Source organism: Branchiostoma belcheri, unplaced genomic scaffold (genome assembly GCF_001625305.1).
Source record: "Branchiostoma belcheri isolate BF01 breed outbred unplaced genomic scaffold, Haploidv18h27 scaffold115, whole genome shotgun sequence".
NCBI classification, from domain to species: Eukaryota; Metazoa; Chordata; class Leptocardii; order Amphioxiformes; family Branchiostomatidae; genus Branchiostoma; species Branchiostoma belcheri.
In genome coordinates, this window is record NW_017802547.1 from 1,006,981 (window position 1) to 1,027,920 (window position 20,940).

The following is a 20,940-nucleotide window of genomic DNA, read 5'->3' on the forward strand; positions in this document are numbered from 1 at the left end:
GGTTTCTCACCGGTGTGTTTTCGTACATGTCTGTCCAAATTGGATTTCTCTGCTGCAGAATAGTCCCACTGGTCACATTTGTAGGGTTTTTCTCCTGTATGACTTCTCATATGTTGGGATAAGTGGGACTTTTTAGCTGTCCTGTACCCACACTCCCCACAAATGTAGGGTTGGTCACCAGTGTGTTTTGCTAGATGAATGTCCAAGTGGGATTTCCTTGCTGCAGAATAGTCACACTGGTCACACTTGTAGGGTTTTTCTCCTGTATGGGTTCTCATATGTCGGGATAAGGTGGATTTCTGAGTTGTCCTGTACCCACACTCCCCACACATGTAGGGTTTCTCACCGGTGTGTGTTGCTAGATGTTTGTCTAAATTGGATTTCTCTGCTGCAGAATAGTCACACTGGTCACACTTGTAGGGTTTCTCACCAGCGTTATTCAAGTTGACTTGTGCTGTCCCCTGATATTCAGCATTGCTTGTTTTGCTGTCACAGTCGACCTGGGAAACCCCGATGGGAGACCCATCACAGCAGTTCTGACCAACTCTGGTGGGAGACCCGTGTCCTGCCATTGCCATGTTCAGCCTAACAAAAAAATGAAATGAAAAAGATCAAGCTTTAAATGCTGTCAATAATAAAATTGGCTTTTTAGAAAAATGTTTAAAAAGAGTTCCGACTTTAGCAAGCTCTACACTATCAACCTAATATATAACAACGTAACCCAATATAATTCTAACGTGTTGTCTTTCTCGCATTTGAAAAGATTTGCTTCTATAATGCTTCAAAAAAATTATTGAGATCTCAAACTCCTGAACTCATTTCAAACATTTCATATCATATTATTCATTACTTCTACGACTACGAACAATGGGTAAAATGACTCCATTCGCTAGGCTGGAAAGAGAGTAGGCAGTATAGCCTATAGGTTTGGTCACCAGGCTTCTCTATTTACTATTTTTACAAATCAGTTCTACGCGTTTCTAGATTTTGTAATGTACGAATTGTGCGATTCATTACAATACAATTAACATTTCCGTATAATTTCACGTACTCTAAAAAGGCCACTTTGCCTGATGCAGCATGACGTACATGCATGTAGTCAGGGTCGACGTACTAGTATGTGTGATTTCGCCCCCCTCCCCTTTTAATTCAACGATATTCACATCCAGAAAATGTCTACAAATTATCGTCCTACTGCGGTTATTCTTCCACAGAAATGGGCTCAAACTATTCCCCTCAACATTAGAATACTTTTCTGCCCGTTTCTAAGCCTTACCTGCTTCCTATGACGGTTTTTCTCTTCACGTAAACAGGAACTCGGACAGCTTTGTCCTTCCGTCGTCTCGTGAGGTCAGAGGTGAACGCGATCTGGGTCAAGGGTGAAATTGTCGACCTGATTACCCATGTAGTACATTTGATGTCAGTTGACACGTTACGTTCTCCTCATAATGTCAACGTTCTGCGTTTCAAACCGACCACCTTACAACGTAACAAGCGCCTAACTTTTGTTTCTGATCTGCTTTAAAAGAGATAATTTAGGGGAATAAATGTCAAGCCAAACTGTTTGGTCTGAATCTTGATTTCTGTGTTTTATGATCAACTCACCACCTCTGACAATATTCCATCCAAGGAAAAAAAGCAACACAGAAGGAAACATCATGTTCAAGGTACATAACGATTTAATTGTGTAAACGGAAAATTTCTATAGATACATCTTCTAAAAGTAATGCAAAACAAACAGGAACTTTTACTCGTATACAACAAAACGCCTACATTTTCACAACTGTAAAACACTTCCTACTATTGGAAACTGAAGCACATCACTCACTATACTGCAAACCAAATGCTAGTTTACGGAGTCAAATTAGTAAAAAATAATATATAATTGTGTCTGTAAGACATACAGGCAAACACTTAGACAAAGTGAAGTACATATGTACAAAGTATTAACAAGAAATCGAAGCTTCTTCAATGGCTTCATTTCAAACAAACTCAACATTAACTTCTACCTTTCAACTACTGTTTACAATCACTTACAGATGTTAATTACTGTATATGTACATTATCCAATCAATACTAGCAAGTTTTCTGTTCCCAACTACAATTCTAGATATGTACAGAAAGATGACGGTGTAATGTTCTAAATAATTTACATTTAAAGGTTGACTAAGAATTATTCCATAGTTATACAGTGATAGGAAATGTTGTGGATAAAGTACTAGTATATGACTATGACATTTCCTCAGTAAAAGACTTGGCATATTGGCAAATTTTATCCATTCTGCTACGGCATATCTAGCCTTAATGTTTTGGCCATTACTGTGATATGTCCTTGGCCTCCAGATAGAGAAACTAGAGTGAGGGGAACGTCACAACAAGATGGTCACAGTTGCAGACTTGGTGCCTCCGTGTGAATTCTTTTATGTCGAGTTAGGGAAGACTTAGAGGCCGCAGAGAAGCTACACTGGTCACACTTGTAGGGTTTTTCTTCTGTATGGCCTTTCATGTGTTTGGCTAAGGAAAACCGGTAAGTGGTCCTGTACCCACACTCCCCACACATGTAGGGTTTCTCACCGGTGTGTTTTGCTAGATGTAGGTCGAATGCAGTTTTGTATGCTGCAGAATAGTCACACTGGTCACACTTGTAGGGTTTTTCTCCTGTATGGGTTCTCATATGTTGAGATAAGGCAGACTTTTGAGCTGTCCTGTACCCACACTCCCCACACATGTAGGGTTTCTCACCAGTGTGTTTTGCTTTATGTTTGTCCAAAGCAAATTTCTGTGCTGCAGAATAGTCGCACTGGTCACACTTGTAGGGTTTCTCTCCTGTATGGGTTCTCATGTGTTGGGATAAGGTAGACTTGTAAGCTGCCCTGTACCCACACTCCCCACACATGTAGGGTTTCTCACCAGCGTTATCCAAGTTGACTTGTGCTGCCGCCTGATGTTGAGCATTGCTTGTTTTGCTGTCACAGTCGACCTGAAAAACTCCAATGGGAGACCCATCACAGCAGTTCTGACCAACTCCGGTGGGAGACCCTTGTTCTGCCGTTGCCATGTTTAGCCTAATGAAAAAATGAAGAAATTGTACTTAATTCTACAGATTAAGCGTTAAAAGCTGTCAATGATAAAGTTGGGTTCTTACAAAACAAGGTTTCAAGAGTTCTAATTTGACCAAGCTTTACAATTTCAACCTAATGTATTTGCCTCTACCAGGCTTTGGGAGGCGACTGGAAAGAGTAGAAATCGGCCAAAATTTTTGTAATGTACGCCTTATGCGATTCTTTACAATCCAGTTAACATTTCTACGTTATTCAACGCCCTCAAAAAAGGTCACTATGCCTGATGCAGCATGACGTACATGTAAGTGGCGAGGGTCAAACGTATGTTAGGTTTCGCCCCCCTCCCCCTTTAATTCTACGATATTCACATCCCGAAAATGCCCGCAAATTTTCGTCCTAGTACGATGCTTCTTTCACAGAAATCGTCCCAAGTTATTCCCCTCGACATCAGAATACTTTTCTGCCCGTTTCTAAGCCTTACCTGCTTCCTATGATGGTTTTTCTCGAATTCTTTTAATGTAAGTCCTTCTGTCGTCTCGTGAGGTCAGAGGTGAACGTGATCTGGGTGAAAGGTGAAGTTGTCTGCCTGATTACCCAAGTAGTACATTTGACGTCAGGTAGCACGTTACGCTTTCCTCATAATGTCAACGTTCTGCGTTTCAACCCGACCACCTTAATAACGTAACAAGCGTCAGACTTTTGTTTCTGATAAAATATGAAAGATAAAATTATAGGGAATGAATGTCAAGCCAAACTGTTTGGTCTGAATCTTGACTTCAGTGCTTTAGCATCAGTGAACGCCCACTGGGTGAAAGGTGAATTTCCCAGATATATATATAATACATGTGACAATAACATTATATTTTGCCGACGCTTTAGAACGTTTGTCAACGTTTCTTTTAGTAAATGATATGAAAAAAAACTAAAACACAAAAACGAGCATCAAAAAATGACGCTATAAGAAACAACAAGCAAACAAATAAACAAAATCTCTAAACTCCTTCCCTTCTGTCTAAATTACTACATTACCTTTTTGAAATAGTATAATGTTATTTTCGATACATAGAACTTGTAGGTATTACTGTAGACGTGAGAGTAGATGTTAGCTAGATATATAGTAACGTTACTGAAGAGTTTGCCATGCATTGTACCCGTTACAATTGCTGTGCAATAAAGATTGACTTGACTATATTTTCGATGCTGCGGTAAAAATAACGCCTGTTTCAAGGCCAAGTTTAGGCTTGGGCGCTCTGTGTAAAGGTAAAACGCGGTCAAACCACTCGCAATGTTGTTTTCTTGTGCTGTTGGCCTCAATCAGAGGTCGTTCACCCCGTCCCAAACTAGGTCATTGACCCCACCACCGCCGTCTGCATGTGCCGATTTGCATATGTACATTAGGCGAAACCATTTGCAAACGGGGAGTGCCCATTACAAACATTTTTCGTACGCTAACTTTGCTCCATTTCAAAAGAACAATTTAGCAATATGTGTGTTTAGTTTGCAGATTTTCGTATTTAGTACAGATATGTAGTTTCATTTTATCTGTATTTTTTAATTTTAAAAATAAATTTGTAGTCGAACCACCCCTTTTGGACGACATGTGTCAAAACACGTTTTACCAGACGAAATTGGGTCGCACGTCGCAGCGTCTACATTTTGAGCGACCCAAATACAGACAACGCAGCCGGAATCTGCGAGAAAACAGGACCCCAGACCTGTCTACGCACTGCAAGGTTGGTTATTCTGTAGTTTGTGTGAGGTTGTGGCGCACAGTTGGTCGTGTAGGGTGCCTGAACGTTCTAGTATGTGTTACCGGTGTGCCCCCCTCCCCCCCCCACACACACACCACATAGATGCTGCTTGTTTGTTAGCAGCTGAAATATTGTGGCGTCAAATGTCCGAAATTGTTACATGTATGTGTTTTTGTGCGTGTGGTCTTGACTGTTTGTATCCTTAGATGTGGTTGTGTGTGTGTGTGTGTGTGTCTCTGTGTGTGTGTGTGTGTGTGTGTGTGTGTTGTGTGTGTGTGTGTGAGTGCATGTGTGTGTGTCTGTGAGTGTGTGTGTGTGTGTGTGTGTGTGTGAGAGAGTGTGTGTGTAAGTGTATGTGTGTGTAAGTGTGCGTGTGTGTGTGTGTGTGTGTGAGAGAGTGTGTGTGTAAGTGTATGTGTGTGTAAGTGTGCGTGTGTGTGTGTGTGTGTGTGTGTGTGTGTGTAAGTGTATGTGTGTGTAAGTGTGTGTGTGTGTGTGTGTGTGTGACTGTCAGTTATGCATGCTAGTTGTAGTCTAATGGATGCAAGTGTTATGTTATTTCAAGGAGATTTAAACTTGGTTATGTGCCTTAATTTATAATTACATTTGTGTACTCTGTGTTTTATGAATCCAGGAAGAACAGATTAGATTTGATGTCTAATCTAATGGATATCTATTAAAACTTCAAACAGTGTGTGTGTGTATCAGCATGTATGTGTGTGTGTGTGTGTGTGTGTGTGTGTGTGCATGTGTGCGTGCTTGCGTGTGTGTTTGCATTCATGATGTGTTTCTGTGTGCGTGTATCTGTATGTCTGTGTGTGCCTGTGTCCGTGTATTTGTGTTTGAGTGCATTTCTGTGGTCCCAACATACATGTATACACAGGGAAGTCTATGGCCAGTATTTCTGTTCTTGTCTGGTACATTTGCAATAGGATTGTGGTAACAAGATGTATCGGCAGTATCCTTTTTTTTACGGTCACTTACGGTCAGTGTTGGAAAACTGATAGTAGTAGAATGTTTCGTCACTCACATCATGTCAGGTCTCGGAGCTAGAAAGGTTGTTCAGCTCAAAAAATAAATTATGTCCCTTGCAGGGGTGCACTCAAAATTAAGGCCTGGGGTCGGCAAGTTTTCAAAGTAAGGTATGTCTGATTTTTTGCTGCGTCTCGTTGTGTTGACACAGCATTACATGCCGCATGGTTGATTTAGTTGTGACATTAGATGAAAGTAGTACTGTATTAAAAGCCTTATATTAGGCTAACGCTACACAAACACACACCGCGCTACGCACCCCTGTACAATATAAACGTCAATTGACCGGCATTCATTGCGGTAAACAAACTGTGGAGTAATAATGGTATAGGTCCATTAAGGTGCAGTTTGAAAAAGTGGCCACCAGGAGGAGTAACTGTATCATGACAGCCAGCTCTGGTTGGGAACCTGCAGTTAGTATAGCCGCCACAAGGGGGCAGTAGTAGCAGACTGAAAGGCCAATGCAGATCTTCTGTAGGTTGAAAGCAAGGCAGTCAGAGATGGCAGACTTCAGCCCCTTACCCCCACACACAAGGCAGTCAGAGATGGCAGACTTCAGCCCCTTACCCCCACACACAAGGCAGTCAGAGATGGCAGACTTCAGCCCCTTACCCCCACACACAAGGCAGTCAGAGATGGCAGACTTCAGCTCCTTACCCATACTGCTTTAAAAGTCCCTTCTAGTCTGTAAAGCAATACTTCACACCAGTGTTCTAGCTAGCGCAAAGTAGCATAGGGCCCCCCTACGCTAAAATTTTCCCCCTATGCTAGATTTCCCCCCTCCCTACGCTATAATTTTGACCCCCTACGCTAAATTTTCAATACAGCATAGGGGCATTGAGACTATTTCTTTGTTCAAGAATGCCAGATCAAATGTGAAAAATTACCAATCAAGGATATATTGTATATACCTTAGAAATAACTTTTTTTCCCTTTGGGTATCCCTCAAATGGCCCCTTTTTTCGCTCAACTTTTTAAAAGCTCTGCCCCATCCCCCCTCTCGGTCGCTTTGCTCCCTTGACATGCGGCCAGTACCACTACGCTAAAATTAAATCCTAGCTAGAACCCTGCATACTGTAAATCACTTCATATAGCAAAATTTGGCAGTCTAAGAAAAATGGACACGTTGTCAGACCTACAGTATATATTGGCAGTGGTGGCAGGTGCAGAAGAAAGAAAGTCGGCAAATTATTTGTTCTGACTTCTGGGTAATAATAAATTCACGTTACAGAAGTAACCGCGAATAGGAAAGTGCATAACTCGCCCATATAAATTTAAAACATACAGATAAAAAATACACACAATGACAGGAATAAAAAAATACGTCAATAGTATACGTACAGTCGGGTAAAGTACTCTCCCTGGTGTTGAATAATAGCACTATGTTCCATTCCAAGTATAGTTTCATGAAACAGTTGCCTATCTGTATCTGTATCAGTATAGCCGGTATAACTGCCCTTCGGCATAACACACCAGCTTCGCAGGCACACGGCGCGGCGGCAGCTGGCTATATTACACCGATCGACTTGTTACACCTAACCATTGAACTTCTAGCTCTAGATGTTGTTTAAAGCTATCCGTTGACAATGCTACTGTACTTGGTGACAGCAAGTTCCACTCTGCGATAGTTTGGACGGTCAGACGTTCAGCTAGTATCCACTAGCTTTCATCAGTGACTAAGAGACCAGAGGGGAAATGCAGGTTTCATTTAAGTGTTTCTAGTCTAAAGTGAGCCTTAGTATAGTTTCATGAAACAGCTTCCCAGAACAGACTTGGTATGTTTCCAAACGACCCATAATCATCGTAACCTTGGCGATATCGTAACCTTGACAACCGCCGGGTTAGGTTCGATCTGACGACGGGTGTAATCCCATAATTCCCTCTGATCCGCGGTCCGTGCTTCCTGTTAGTTTAGCGGTGACCGATGGTGAGAAAGTTGCGGCGAGTTCTCCGCGAAAGGACCGAACGTCCGACATATACAGTCTGCCCCCTACGCGCACGCAATAAAATGTTAATCCCCGGTAATCGGGTTTCGGTAATCTGGTCAGGATTAAGGGATTATCCCATGTTTGACCGTGGTTGGATGGGCGGGGAGGTGTACAGACAGGTGCAGGGATTAGCCCCGGATTAGCCCCGGATTAATGGCTTATCCTGCCTTGGGGTAATAAATCTAACTCGTGCAGTTTGTGAGCGGGAGTTCGGATTCCGACGTACCAAAAGGACAGACAGTATCGTAGCCTCCACAGCATGCCAAAAACTGTGGGTTTGGGGGGTCTTCAGGGTCTTTGGGAGCTTTTATGTGCTATTTTCTGATTGCATATAAACAGCATAGCCGGCCTGGTTGAATTACACCCGTTTTTTAGAACTGGGCTAATCAGAAAACAGCCGAAGACCACCAAACCCACAGTTCTATAAGCTACATGTACCAGTTTATGAGAGGCAGTCCAGATTCCGACGTACCAAAAGGACAGACAGGATCTGTTTTCCGACCTCCCTGCTAGAAACTGATGTGTCATGTGAAGAATGAGAATTTTGTATTCCGTAAATAATTTTTACACCCTTACTGATACGAGCATGCATACTCGGAGAGTAAGTTTTGAAACTTACTGTCTGCCTGTTGGTCTGTCTGTTGGTCTGTCTGTCTGTCTGTCTATTGGTTGGTCGGTTTTTAAGTTTCATGGATACATTATAGTTTCATGTCTTAAATTCTGAAAATTATTTTGCGCCCTGTAACTGGATAAGCAATGAAAGCAGTGCGTTCTGTTATATCGTGTGTACATGAATACAATGTATGACATTTGCTGTCTTGTGTTTTCCAGGTGATCCTGCCCACCCCTTCGCACAACAATGGTAGTGGCCAGAATAACCAGACACATGTACCAGCGACTCCAACAGGTGAGAAACATTTGCATTTTCACTTTCAGGTTTCAGACTTTCAGTCTTAGATTTGATTTGATTTATTGAAATTGCAACAATGCAATACACGCGGAACAGAGGCAGCTGTTGCTGGTGTTGTGTCCCGCACATAGAAACAAATACTGGACAGACAATACTCATTTTCACTTAAATCTAGTGGGGAAAATCGGGTAAAGTGCCTTTCCCAAGGGCACAAGATCGGTGGCATGCCAGGACTCGAACCCAGGACCTCTTGATTCTGAGTCGCGCACGCTGCCGTTGCGCCACACGACCCCACATTTTGCCCTTCACTAACATATTACAACCATGTGTTTGACCTTCAGGCCCGTTCAAGGTCAGGAGAGCGGACGGCAGAGAGAGCAGACGTGTTGGTGAACCAGTCGGCGGTCCTCCTGACGCTTCTCGGGATCACGATCAGCTCCTTCAGCGTGCACAGGATGTCTTTCTCAAGACAGATCAAGAAGTGAGGATTCCTCAAGTCATGAACTTTGTTCTACAAGAGGTGAAGCCTTGTCTTCGGGACATGAGCTCTTTTCTTCGAGACACAAATTTTCTTCTAGACATGAACCCTCGTTTTCAAACGTTCAACACAAAATTCATGACATGAACTCTTTTTTTCAAGAGGTGAACTCTCATTTTCGAGACGTGAACTTTTTTCTTTGAGACATGAAACTTTAAAAGCACAAACCCTTTTCAAGATATGACCCCTTTCGTCAAGACATGAACCCTTGTTTTCAGACCTGTAACCTTTTCTTCAAGACATGAACCCTCTTCTTCCAAGACACAAATTTACTAGTATTTTCTTCAAGACATGGACTCACTTCTTTGACCTAAGCCCTCCAAGACATGAACCCTTTCCTCCAAGACATGAAGTTTTTCTTCAAGACAGGGCCCACAAGGTCTCCACTCCAGTTCTAAGAAATGAAATCTGCAGAAGAAGGACTGAGATGATGATGAGAATCACAGTGTTGCGTTATGTTGTACAGTAGGATAAACAGTTAAGGTGTATGTTATTGTATGTATGTATATATCATTAACACACAATGTAACATTATATATCAGCTTCACTGCCAGGATTAGAAGTGCTGAGAGTGAAAAAGGAAAGTTTCAAAATGAATATGAAGAAAAAATGGAAAGATTAGAAAGGCCATGGTGTCATGTGATTGGTCAGTCTGTAACCAATCAGTGGGTAGAAATCGGGTGTTGGGAAGTGAGGGTGTGAAAGGGGACGGTGGGGAAATGGGCGAATGACAGAATATGTGCATGAAAGGTTAGCAGAACGCCCATACATAGCCATATTGTACTGCAGCGAAAAGTCAGTTACAGTTGCATTGAAAGAAAATGTTTGTACATACACAGGAAAAGTTGCCCTCTACAAATATCAACTATTGAAAACCTGTACAGTATGTAGTGCTATTTATATTCACGTAAATGGAATAAATGCTGCTATATTCTTATGCTTCAGCCATGTTTTTATTTTATTTTCCAACACCCAGTTCGTCTCCCGTGCTCTATTCAGAGCATAGGGGTGGTGCCCATCTCCATTTCGTAGCCCTTGGGCGACACACAGTTGTGCAAGGCACTACAGCAGGGGGCTAGTCCGCTGGTAGTGCTGTGTGTTTGACCTTCCCACACTCTTTCTCATATGTGCTGAGTGCTAAGCAGAGAAAGAAGTGTGTACTATTTTTAAAGTCTTTGGTATGACCCGGCCGGGGTTTGAACTCACGACCTCCCGGTTACAAAGCGAGCACTCTACCAATTGAGGTATGCTTGGGGAGAGCCCTGACATATATGCTTGGAGATCACGGAAGTTTTTATTTTCCTCCCCCACCCTAGCCACCGTATCAGGCTTATAGAACTGGGGGTTTGGGGGTCTTTGGCTGTTTTCTGATTAGCCTCCGTAGCAGGCTTATAGAACTGGGGGTTTGGTGGTCTTCGGCTGTTTTCTGATTAGCCCAGTTCTAAAAACGGGGGTAATTCAACCAGGCCGGCTATGTTGTCTATATGCAATCAGAAAATAGCACATAAAAGCTCCCGAAGACCCCCAAAACCCCCAGTTTTTGGCGTGCTGTGGAGACTAGGACATCACGGAAGCCACCCCCCCCCCCTCCCGGGTCGGGGTCTGTTCGCTCCGCTGACGCTCCAGCAACCCGGTTGACACGTCATCCATCATGGCGGACACGGCTCACATTACCGCCGGCCGCCTTCTCGGGTTTCAGCAGGGCGGGGTAACCAGGGGCGACGGATCCGGATCACATGTTTGATCAAAAAGGACAGATGGGTGGATCTCTGGATCTCATGTTTGGTTAGAGACAGATCTGAAGATCAACTTCCGTGCCTTTAGAAATGCTACATTGTTTCCATTCTGCCCTAAATCAGCGCTGTAACAACTTCAAATCAGCGCTGTAACAACTTCAAATCAGCGCTGTAACAACTTCAAATCAGCGCTGTAACAACTTCAAATCAGCGCTGTAACAACTTCAAATCAGCGCTGTGACAACTTCAAATCAGCGCTGTGACAACTTCAAATCAGCACTGTGACAACCTCCACAGCTCGGTAACACCAATATAAATGCTAGTATATAAATGCTACATTGTTTCCATTTCGCCCTAAATCAGCATTGTAACAACTTCAATCAGCGCTATAACAACTTCCACACCACCAGAAATGCTACACTGTTTCCATTTCGCCCTAAATTAGCGCTGTAACAACTTAAAATCAAGTCCACAGCTCGCTTACACAATGAGAAAAGCTACATTGTTTCCATTTGGCCCTAATTCCCCCCCTAAATCAGCGGTGTAACAACTCCACAGCTCGCTTACACAATGAGAAAGGCAACATTGTTTCCATTTGGCCCTGTAACAGCTTCCCACACCGTTGAAAAGGCAACGTTGTTTCCATTTGGCCCTAAATCAGCGGTGTAACAACTTCAGGCCCACACATAACTCGGTGATCATCACCCCCCCTGACACGGTTTGCCCGGGTGCAGCGGGGTCGGGTTAATTGATTGTGTTTTAATAAATCAGCGCTGTGACAACTGAAATCAGCGCTGTGACAACTGAAATCAGCGCTGTGACAACTGAAATCAGCGCTGTGACAACTGAAATCAGCGCTGTAACAACTGAAACCTGTAACAACTTCTACAGCTCGGTAACACCAATAGAATCGCTACATTGTTTCCATTTGGCCCTAACCCATCTCTGTAACAGCTTCCAGCCCATCCATAACGCGCTGATCATCACCCCCCCCCCGACACGGTTTGCCCGGGTGCAGCGGGGTCGGGTTAATTGATTGTGTTTTAATAACCGTGCAATAATTGATGTCCCATAATTACACGCCGATCGATTCCCGATGGCACGGCCGGGCCGCGTGTCAGCCCCGGAACCTAATCACCTAGCCTCCACAGCACGCCAGAAACTGGGGGTTTTGTAGCCTGGGTTTTTTTGGGGTTTGGGGGGGTCTTTGGGAGCTTTTATGAACTGGGCTGATCGGGCCGGGTGTCAGCCGCGGAACCTAATCACCTAGCCTCCATAGCGCGCCAAAAACGGGGGGTTTTGTAGCCTGGGTTTTTTGGGGGTCTTTGGGAGCTTTTATGAACTGGGCTGATCGGGCCGCTTGTCAGCCGCGGAACCTAATCACCTAGCCTCAACAGCACGCCAAAATCTGGGGGTTTTGGGGGTCTTCAGGGTCTTTGGGAGCTTTTATGTGCTATTTTCTGATTGTATGTAGACAACATAGCCTACCCTCCAAGCAGAGGTTTGGGTGAGGAAAAAATCCCAGTGCAAAAGAGAAAACCCCGATAAAAAAGCATGAAGACATGCCAAAAATAACCCCAAACGCAAACCTCTGCTTGGAGAGTAAACATAGCCGACCTGAGTGAATTACCCCCGTTTTTTTGTATCAGAAAACAGCCGAAGACCGCCAAACCAAACCCCCAGTTTTATAAGCCTGCTACGGAGGCTAGGGCCGGGCCGCGTGTCAGCCCGGAAAACCTAATCACCCTCCCGCCGCCTGGCTCCTGCTACACGGTACCTCATCCGCTCTCCGATCTATCAACCCTCATTACTGCCATCATCCATTTCTCCATCCCTCCTTCCCTCTATCTTTGTTGTATTGCGGGGAGAAGTTGGAGAAGAAAATCGTAAAAGTCTTCCGCGGAAAGTTTCTCGGTTTTGGTTTCCGACAGGAGCGGACTTAATCATCGGCCGGTTTTTTTTTTCTGGAGAGCCCGATTAATCAGGAGAAACAGGTCGCCGCGCTTCTGACCCTTTCAAAAATTGAAAAGCGTAATATTCCGGCAGCCTCCGCCGCACTTATTATAACCAGGGAACGTTCATAACGCCTAGCCTCCGTAGCAGGCTTATAGAACTGGGGGTTTGGTGGTCTTCGGCTGTTTTCTGATTAGCCTCCGTAGCAGGCTTATAGAACTGGGGGTTTGGTGGTCTTCGGCTGTTTTCTGATTAGCCCAGTTCTAAAAAAACGGGGTAATTCAACCAGGCCGGCTATGTTCTCTATATGCAATCAGAAAATACCACATAAAAGATCCCAAAGACCATGAAGACCCCCCCCCCCAGTTTTTGGCATGCTATGGAATGGAGGCTACATAACGCGTGTTTTAGGCTTTTTATCTGGGTTTCTCTTTTTTGAACTGATGCACTCCTGTACCGTGTTGTGGACTTAAGAACTGATCACTTGTGGCTGTGCGTAACTGCCTTTTCTTACAGACAAGAGTACGTGCACCAGTACTGTATCTGCACCATTAGTGAGTTGTTACATGTATCTATCTGTGGCGTTAGTGAGTTGTTACACTGATGCCCTTCTGTACCGCGCTGTGGACTGTAGAAGTGATCACCTGCGATAGCTGTGCGCGCCTGCCTTTTTTTCAGACGAGCGTACATGTACTAGTATGTATCTGTGCCGGTAGTCAGTTGTTACATGTATCTATCTGTGGCGTTAGTGAGTTGTTACACTGATGCACTCCTGTACCGCGCTGTGGACTTTAGAACTGATCATCCCCGGTGCAGTGGCTGTGCGTGCCTGCATGCCTTACGAGCTAGCGTACATGTAGTGTACCGGTAGTGAGTTGTTCCATGTATCTATCCCTGGCGTTAGTGAGTTGTTACACTGATGCCCTCCTGTATAACGTGTGGACTTTACAACTGATCACCCCCGGTGCAGTGGCTGTGCGCGCCTGCCTTGCTGTTCCAGACTAGCGTACATACACTAGTACAGTACCTATCTGTGGCGTTAGTGAGTTGTTACACTGATGCCCTCCTGTATAACGTGTGGACTGTAGAAGTGATCACCCCCGGTGCAGTGGGAATTGGCGGATCCGGAGTAATCGGCAGGAGTTGCTCTTTTATGCCCCGAGAATGGAGTCAGCGAGCCGCCGGCGATATTACTCTTCTCGGGGCGACGGGCCCGGAAAATCACCCGGACGGACGGCCGATTTATTTCCGGGGGTGTAATCGCCGGTGTGAGGCTCAGAGCGGCTGTTTACGATGTCTAATCTGTCCGACAGGTGCGGGTTCACGGTGTTAGCCTCCAACAGGCTTCTGTGCAGGGTAAATAATGGTAGAAATCTGTATCTGCATCTGTATAGCCGGTATAACCGTCCTTCGGCGTAACACACCAGCTTCGCAGGCACGCGGCGCGGCGGCAGCTGGCTATATTACACCGATCGACTTGTTACACCTAACCCTTGGCACTGTTTAAAGCTATCTAATGACACTGCCCCTATAGCTACTGTACTTGGTGACAGCGAGTTCGCCGGTGTGAGCCTCAGAGCGGCTGTTTACGATGTCTAGCCTCTACCAGGCTTCGGGAGGCGGCTGGAAAGAGTAGAAGAGTAGAAAATGGTACAGATACAGTACTGTTACACGTACGCTTGTCTGGAATACTAGTAGCAGTGGCGCACAGACACAAGTGATCAGTTGTCAGCGCGGTACAGGAGTGCATCAGTTTGTAGAATGTCCTTGGTTTAACAACTCACTAACGCCATACATAGATAGATAATATCGGTGTGTACATGTGCTAGTACTACTAGATGCTAAGGATCACGTACTTCACAACATGGACAAGGGTAACCTCGTGGGGGCAGTATTCCTGGATCTAAAAAAGGCTTTCGACACAGTACACCACAGACTATTGCTAATGAAACTGTCATGGATAGGAATACAGGGTAAGGAGCTTCACTGGTTCTCAAACTACCTGTCAGACAGACAACAAATTGTTTCTCTGAATGGTATTCAATCAGATTACTTACCTGTTACACTGGGAGTGCCGCAGGGTTCCATATTGGGCCCTCTACTTTTCAATATATTCATAAATGACTTGCCTGAAGCTGTCACCACATGTAAGGTATGCCTATATGCGGACGACACAGCAATATTTTGTGCCAATAAGAATGCTAAACACATCGAGTCGACACTGAACGCTGAACTCACTGGTCTGGCCACCTGGTTCCAAACAAACCGCTTAACATTAAACATATCTAAGACTAAATGGATGCTTTTTGGTACGGCAAATAGGTTAAAACATACACCAACACTGGAACTCCAAATAGACCAGGAGATCATTGAACAGGTACTAACGTTTAAATACCTGGGTGTCAACCTCGACTGCCACTTAAACTTTAACGAACATGTGGATAAAATGTGCAGTAAAGTATCTCAGAGAATTGGACTACTTGGTAGACTTAGACCCTGCCTCACTATCAATATTGCTGACAAGTTATATAAAACAATGATTCTGCCTATACTCGACTACTGCGACATAGTGTGGGGGAGCTGTGGGGCCACTAAACTACAACAACTACAGATACTACAGAACAGAGCAGCTCGAGTGGTGCTTCAACGCAGACTACGTGACTGCAGCACTGAGAGCCTCCACCAGACACTGAACTGGAAGTACCTGGTCGATAGAAGATTTGAACACACTTGTGTGATGGTATTTAAATGTTTGAATGGCCTGACTCCAACTTACCTATCTTCTACTTTCTGCCATAATTACCATCTTCATACTTATAACACAAGACAGACTACTAAGCTACATTTACCTAATTACACTAGCACAGCAGGTCAGCGAACATTTGCTTACACAGGTACAAGTTCTTTCAACAAACTGCCGGCAGACATAAGACAGATCCCAACCCTGAAACGCTTCAAGGCAGCTGTTAAACAGACCTCTGACCTCCACTGATTCAATGATTTGTATATTTTTGTTCAGTTGTTTATATGTTTATATATGTTAACTTTTCAGTTATACTGATTTTCAGTTATACTGATTTCTGTTAACTTTAATTTGTTACTTGATTGTATAATTTACTTTTATACAATTTGCTTTATGTTATGTTATATTTGTTTGTGACCCTGGGCCCTCTTGAAAATCAGCAATATTATGCTGTAGAGGCTACCCAGGTGTTTACAAGATGAAATAAATAAATAAATAAATAAATAAGTACAGACACATGTACAGACACAAGTGATCAGTTCTAAAGTCCACAACACGATACAGGAGGCATCAGTGTAACAACGCTAACTAGCGCCATAGATAGATGCATGGAACAACTCACTAATGGTACAGATACAGTGCTGTAATACATGTAAAATGAGATATAAAAATCGGACGTTGTGCTAATTCAGTACCAAGGACAGCCACCACTGGGCCCAAAATCTTATCATTTCTTCCATGTGTCAAGACATAACAACACACCAATTTCCATGATAATCTGCCCAAAGCTTCTTGAGTTATCGTGCTAAACCAAACCCAAACAAACATACATGCATCCAAACAAACCCTACCAAAAACACAACATTCTATGAGAACGTATTGAGGCTGAACAACGTCAGAAAGTAGATATTTGGGGGCTACATATTTGCTATCATATAAAACTGCATCCAAATGTACATACATACAAACAAACGCTACCAAAAATACAACATTCTATGAGAAGGTATTGAGTATAAACAATGCCAGAAAGTATATATTTACGGGTTACATATTTGTTATGATATGATTTTATTATGCATAGCCATTTCCACATAGGAAGCAACTTGCTTCCAGGTTGTCAGATATAATTCTACGTCATCCAAAAGTGCATACATACATACAAACAAACGCTACCACAAATACAACATTCTATGGGAGGCTAAACAACGTCAGAAAGTATACATTTGCTATCATATGACTTTATTATTCCTAGCCATTTCATAGCCACAGGAAGCAACTTGCTTCCAGGTTGTCAGATATAGTTGCACGTCACTTATAAGAAGCCAGATCTCATTTTTCTGGGCGAGTCTGTGAAACCTCCCCGAGCGCACCGGTGTCACGCGCGCAGAGATATTTATTTGGCCTGCTCATCTGCGGTGGCAAGTTTGTGTTTTTTTTACGGCTCGGCCCGAGAAGCAATTTTCTCCGGGAGTTCGCCTCGGTCACATATAACGGCAGATTACCGCCTGATTGTCGGCGGATTGGGGCTGAGATGTAACATTTAAATCGTCACTTTCAAACGGTACTTTGGCGGAAAATGACAGCTAAGAGCTCGGCGGATTGCGGGCATTAGCGAGCGGAATGAGCGCCCAGATTGAAACATATGTAACGCTTAGCGAAGTGGCAAACGACGCGTCGATTCCTCGCTAATATCGCGGGAATTACTCCGACCTTGCGAGCCCCGGAATCGCTACGCGGTGAAATCTGCGCCCGGTGACAGTAATTGTAACTGATCCGCAATTATCTCCGCGATTCTGTCGCCGTTACGGAGTGATAATTGGACTTCTGCAGGCCATCTCGAGCGGTTAGGTTTACAAATGTGCTCTCATCGCGCAGAGTGCGGTTAAACCGAGCGGTTTGACACCCGGTACGGATAATCAGAGTGATTAAGGCGCGCGCAGAGGTCGTGTCGACAATCACGGGAAAAACTTTCTCTTAGTTACAGTCATCAAACTCCAGCCTCGTTTCTTAACCTCTCAAGGAGCTATTTTTTTATTTATTCCAACATTTCATGACTAAACATGGCGACGGCACACTCAACACCGTGCACTCATGTTAAAATATCAACTTATTCTATACCACCACCAACACAGGACAGGTACAAATGCAGTACAAATACAGTACAAATAAAGGACAGGACAATACTCGAGCGGTTAGGTTTACAAATGCGCTCTCATCGCGCAGAGTGCGGTTAAACCGAGCGGTTTGACACCCGGTACGGATAATCACTTCGGTACGGCGCGCGCAGAGGTCGTGTCGACAATCACGGGAAAAACTTCTCCTGCAGTCATCAAAACTCTTCAGCATCATTGCTTAACCTGTACCTTAAGTACTTCTCAGTACTACCTTCAGCACACTGAAGTAGCTATTTGTCCACCAATACTAGGAGCCTGGAGAAGGTCTACAGGAAAGATGGCTAGTGGGAAAACGGAAAAAGACAACACAGAGGGACAGAGAGACAATCACGGGAAAAACTTCTCTCACAGTCATCAAATCTCTTCCGCATCATTTCTTAACCTTTACCTTTAGTACACTGAAGTAGCTACTGATTCCAGGGAAGCTTCGTCCTAGAATGCTTCCCAAATAGGTACAACCTTAAACGTGAACCAGTCAGAACTACCCTGAGGAAGGTGACAGACGGTCACCAAAACGTCGGCTGAATAAAAGACTTGGTTGTGTAAAAAGAGCCTCTTTACTCAAACCTGATGAAACTATTCACGGAAATAACAGATGTTTTAGCAATGATGCATGTTTTCAGTTTGAACGAGATCTAAACATCGGATGTTCTGCTAATTCAGTACCAAGGACAGCCACCATTGGGCCAAAAATCTTATCATTTCTTCCAATTGTCAAAACATAACAACACACCAAGTTTCATGATAATCCGCCCAAAGCTGCTTTGAGTTATCGTGCTAAACCACATCCAAACATACATACATAGCCTCTACCAGGCACCGCGGATCGCTGGAAAAATAGTAGAAATTGGCCGAAATAAAGGAATAGTATACAAGAGAAGATCCAGGGCCATAGAAACTCTAATTTGCGCCCCACGGGTCAATTTCTACTATTTTTCCAGCGATCCGCGGTGCCTGGTAGAGGCTAATACATACATACATACATCCAAACAAACCCTACCAAAAACATAACATTCTAGTGGAAGGTATTGAGGCTTAACAACGTCAAAATGTCACAATTTACGGGCGTGGTTGTGTAAAAAGAGTCTCTTTACTTAACATCTGTTATTTCTTCATTTTTTTAAATCCAGGTCTCTTCTTATTGTGGTGGTGGATGAATATGTAAGCTTGTGACCGTTCGACCCTGCCTCGGGACCTCATGTACCCGGAGTTTGAATCCCGGCTGTTGTCGCTCACCCGACATGACATGCACGCTACTGGAAAGGGTCGCAGTCCTTAGGGTGGTAAGTTGTCTCCGCTGTTTATTGTCACTTGTCAAAAGCAGAAGTTGACGTTCGAAGAGTTTAAAACATGCATGGAGTATGATATATCATGATCACATTGACAACACAGACACAAACAGGCATACTCGGGCGCACACACAAACACACACACACAAACACACACACACACACACACACACACACACACACACACACACACACACACACACACACACACACACACACACACACACTGTCTCTCTGTCCCTCTGTCTCTTTCTCCCTCACCCTCTCTCTCCCCATCTCTGTCCCTCTCTGTCCCTCTCTCTGTCCCTCTCTCTCCCTCTTTCACACTCTCTCTCTCTCTCCCTCTCACCCTCTGTCTCTCACACTCACTCTCTCTCACACACTCTCAATCTCTCTCTCTCCCTCCCTCTCCCTCCCTCTCTCCCTCCCTCTCTCCCCTCTATCTTTCTATCTCTCTGTCTATCCGTCTGTCTCTCTCTCTTTCTCACGTGTCCCGTACAGAGAGAAAGAGAGAGAAAGAGTACATGTACGCACACACACACAGAGGCTCGCAGGGAAAGAGAGAGAAAGAGACAGAAAGAGTACATGTACACACAAACACACACACTGTCGTATGTACACCCGCGGCCCGTCCCGTGCGAATGTAGGCCGATATCCCGCGCTATTACGTGGGTGTCGCCGCGTCACCCCGGCTGATTGGAGTTGACCCCGTGTCTCCGCGCGACTCGCACTAATCACAGCCCGATAACACAACCTGATGCTCGTAGCCTCGCACCCAGCCCTCTCAGGCTACCGATAACACAACCTGATGCTTATAGCCTCGCTCCAAGGCCGCTTAGGTTCCTCATAACATCGCCTGATGCTCGTGCTCCGCAAGCCAAGATCTGGGATTACTATTCGACCGCCACGGTTCATAGGCGAACGCATTTTTTTATTTCATTTTTTTCTTGATGGGGTCGGTTTCAATTACTTCCCCCACAGGACGACAATACTTAGACAAGGTCTAGCATGCCAGGAAAGGCCTATGCTTATGGATATTTAAGCCGCATTGGTAGGACTTATAAGGGGATTATCCGAACATATCAAGGCTTAAATATCAGTAAGTCCATTTGCCTCACTTGTCCAATTTTCCATGTTTTCAGTAGCTTCAAACAAACAGCCTGTAGCCTCAGTCTTCCGAAGAAGCCTGTTGGAGACTACCAGCTCGGGCACTAATCGCTTCCCGCTGACAGCTTCTCGCGAAAACTACAGGCGCAATTTTTAATCCGATTCATTCCAATCTGCGCCTTCACAACCAATTCATTTCCCCCGCGGTCCCGCCCTCCAGCGCGAGCCCTGCGCCCCTCTCGGCGTAAATTACTTCATCTCCTCGTAATAAATCTTCAATTAGCTCCCAATCAGCCGTGATTACGCTGCTGCTTTCTCCCGAGCGGGCCTGGCCTTCTCCACACACACGCAATTAACTCCTAACTTCTTATTAATTGCGGATGTAATCAGGCCTGCCACAATGAGGCATTCCCCGCTCCGCGAGTTTCATTAAGCCTTTAGTATTCTCCCCCCGCGTGTCGTGTTCCTCTCGCAGGTTATTACGCCGAATTAATTAGGACCTTTTATCCCCTTTGTCAATCTCAACGGCTTCGCATCGATTCCCAACCAGGAGATGTATTAGCGTAATAAGATGCAAGCGTTCACCCCGCGATATTGCAATACGGCGACCAAAAATTAATTTGCACCGCAGGTACTGTATTAATTTTCATTTCTGGG

General features: G+C 44.4%; 1 protein-coding gene across 1 annotated transcript; it reads left to right on the plus strand.

The window, feature by feature from the left end:
- The first annotated feature begins 4,633 nt into the window (after positions 1-4,633).
- Positions 4,634-10,218, plus strand: LOC109462351. The gene is made up of 3 exons (XM_019758894.1): positions 4,634-4,795; positions 8,665-8,740; positions 9,085-10,218. Exons 1-3 carry the CDS (start codon positions 4,661-4,663, stop codon positions 9,366-9,368), a joined length of 495 nt encoding a protein of 164 aa, XP_019614453.1. The 5' UTR covers positions 4,634-4,660; the 3' UTR covers positions 9,369-10,218.
- Positions 10,219-20,940: the final 10,722 nt, after the last annotated feature.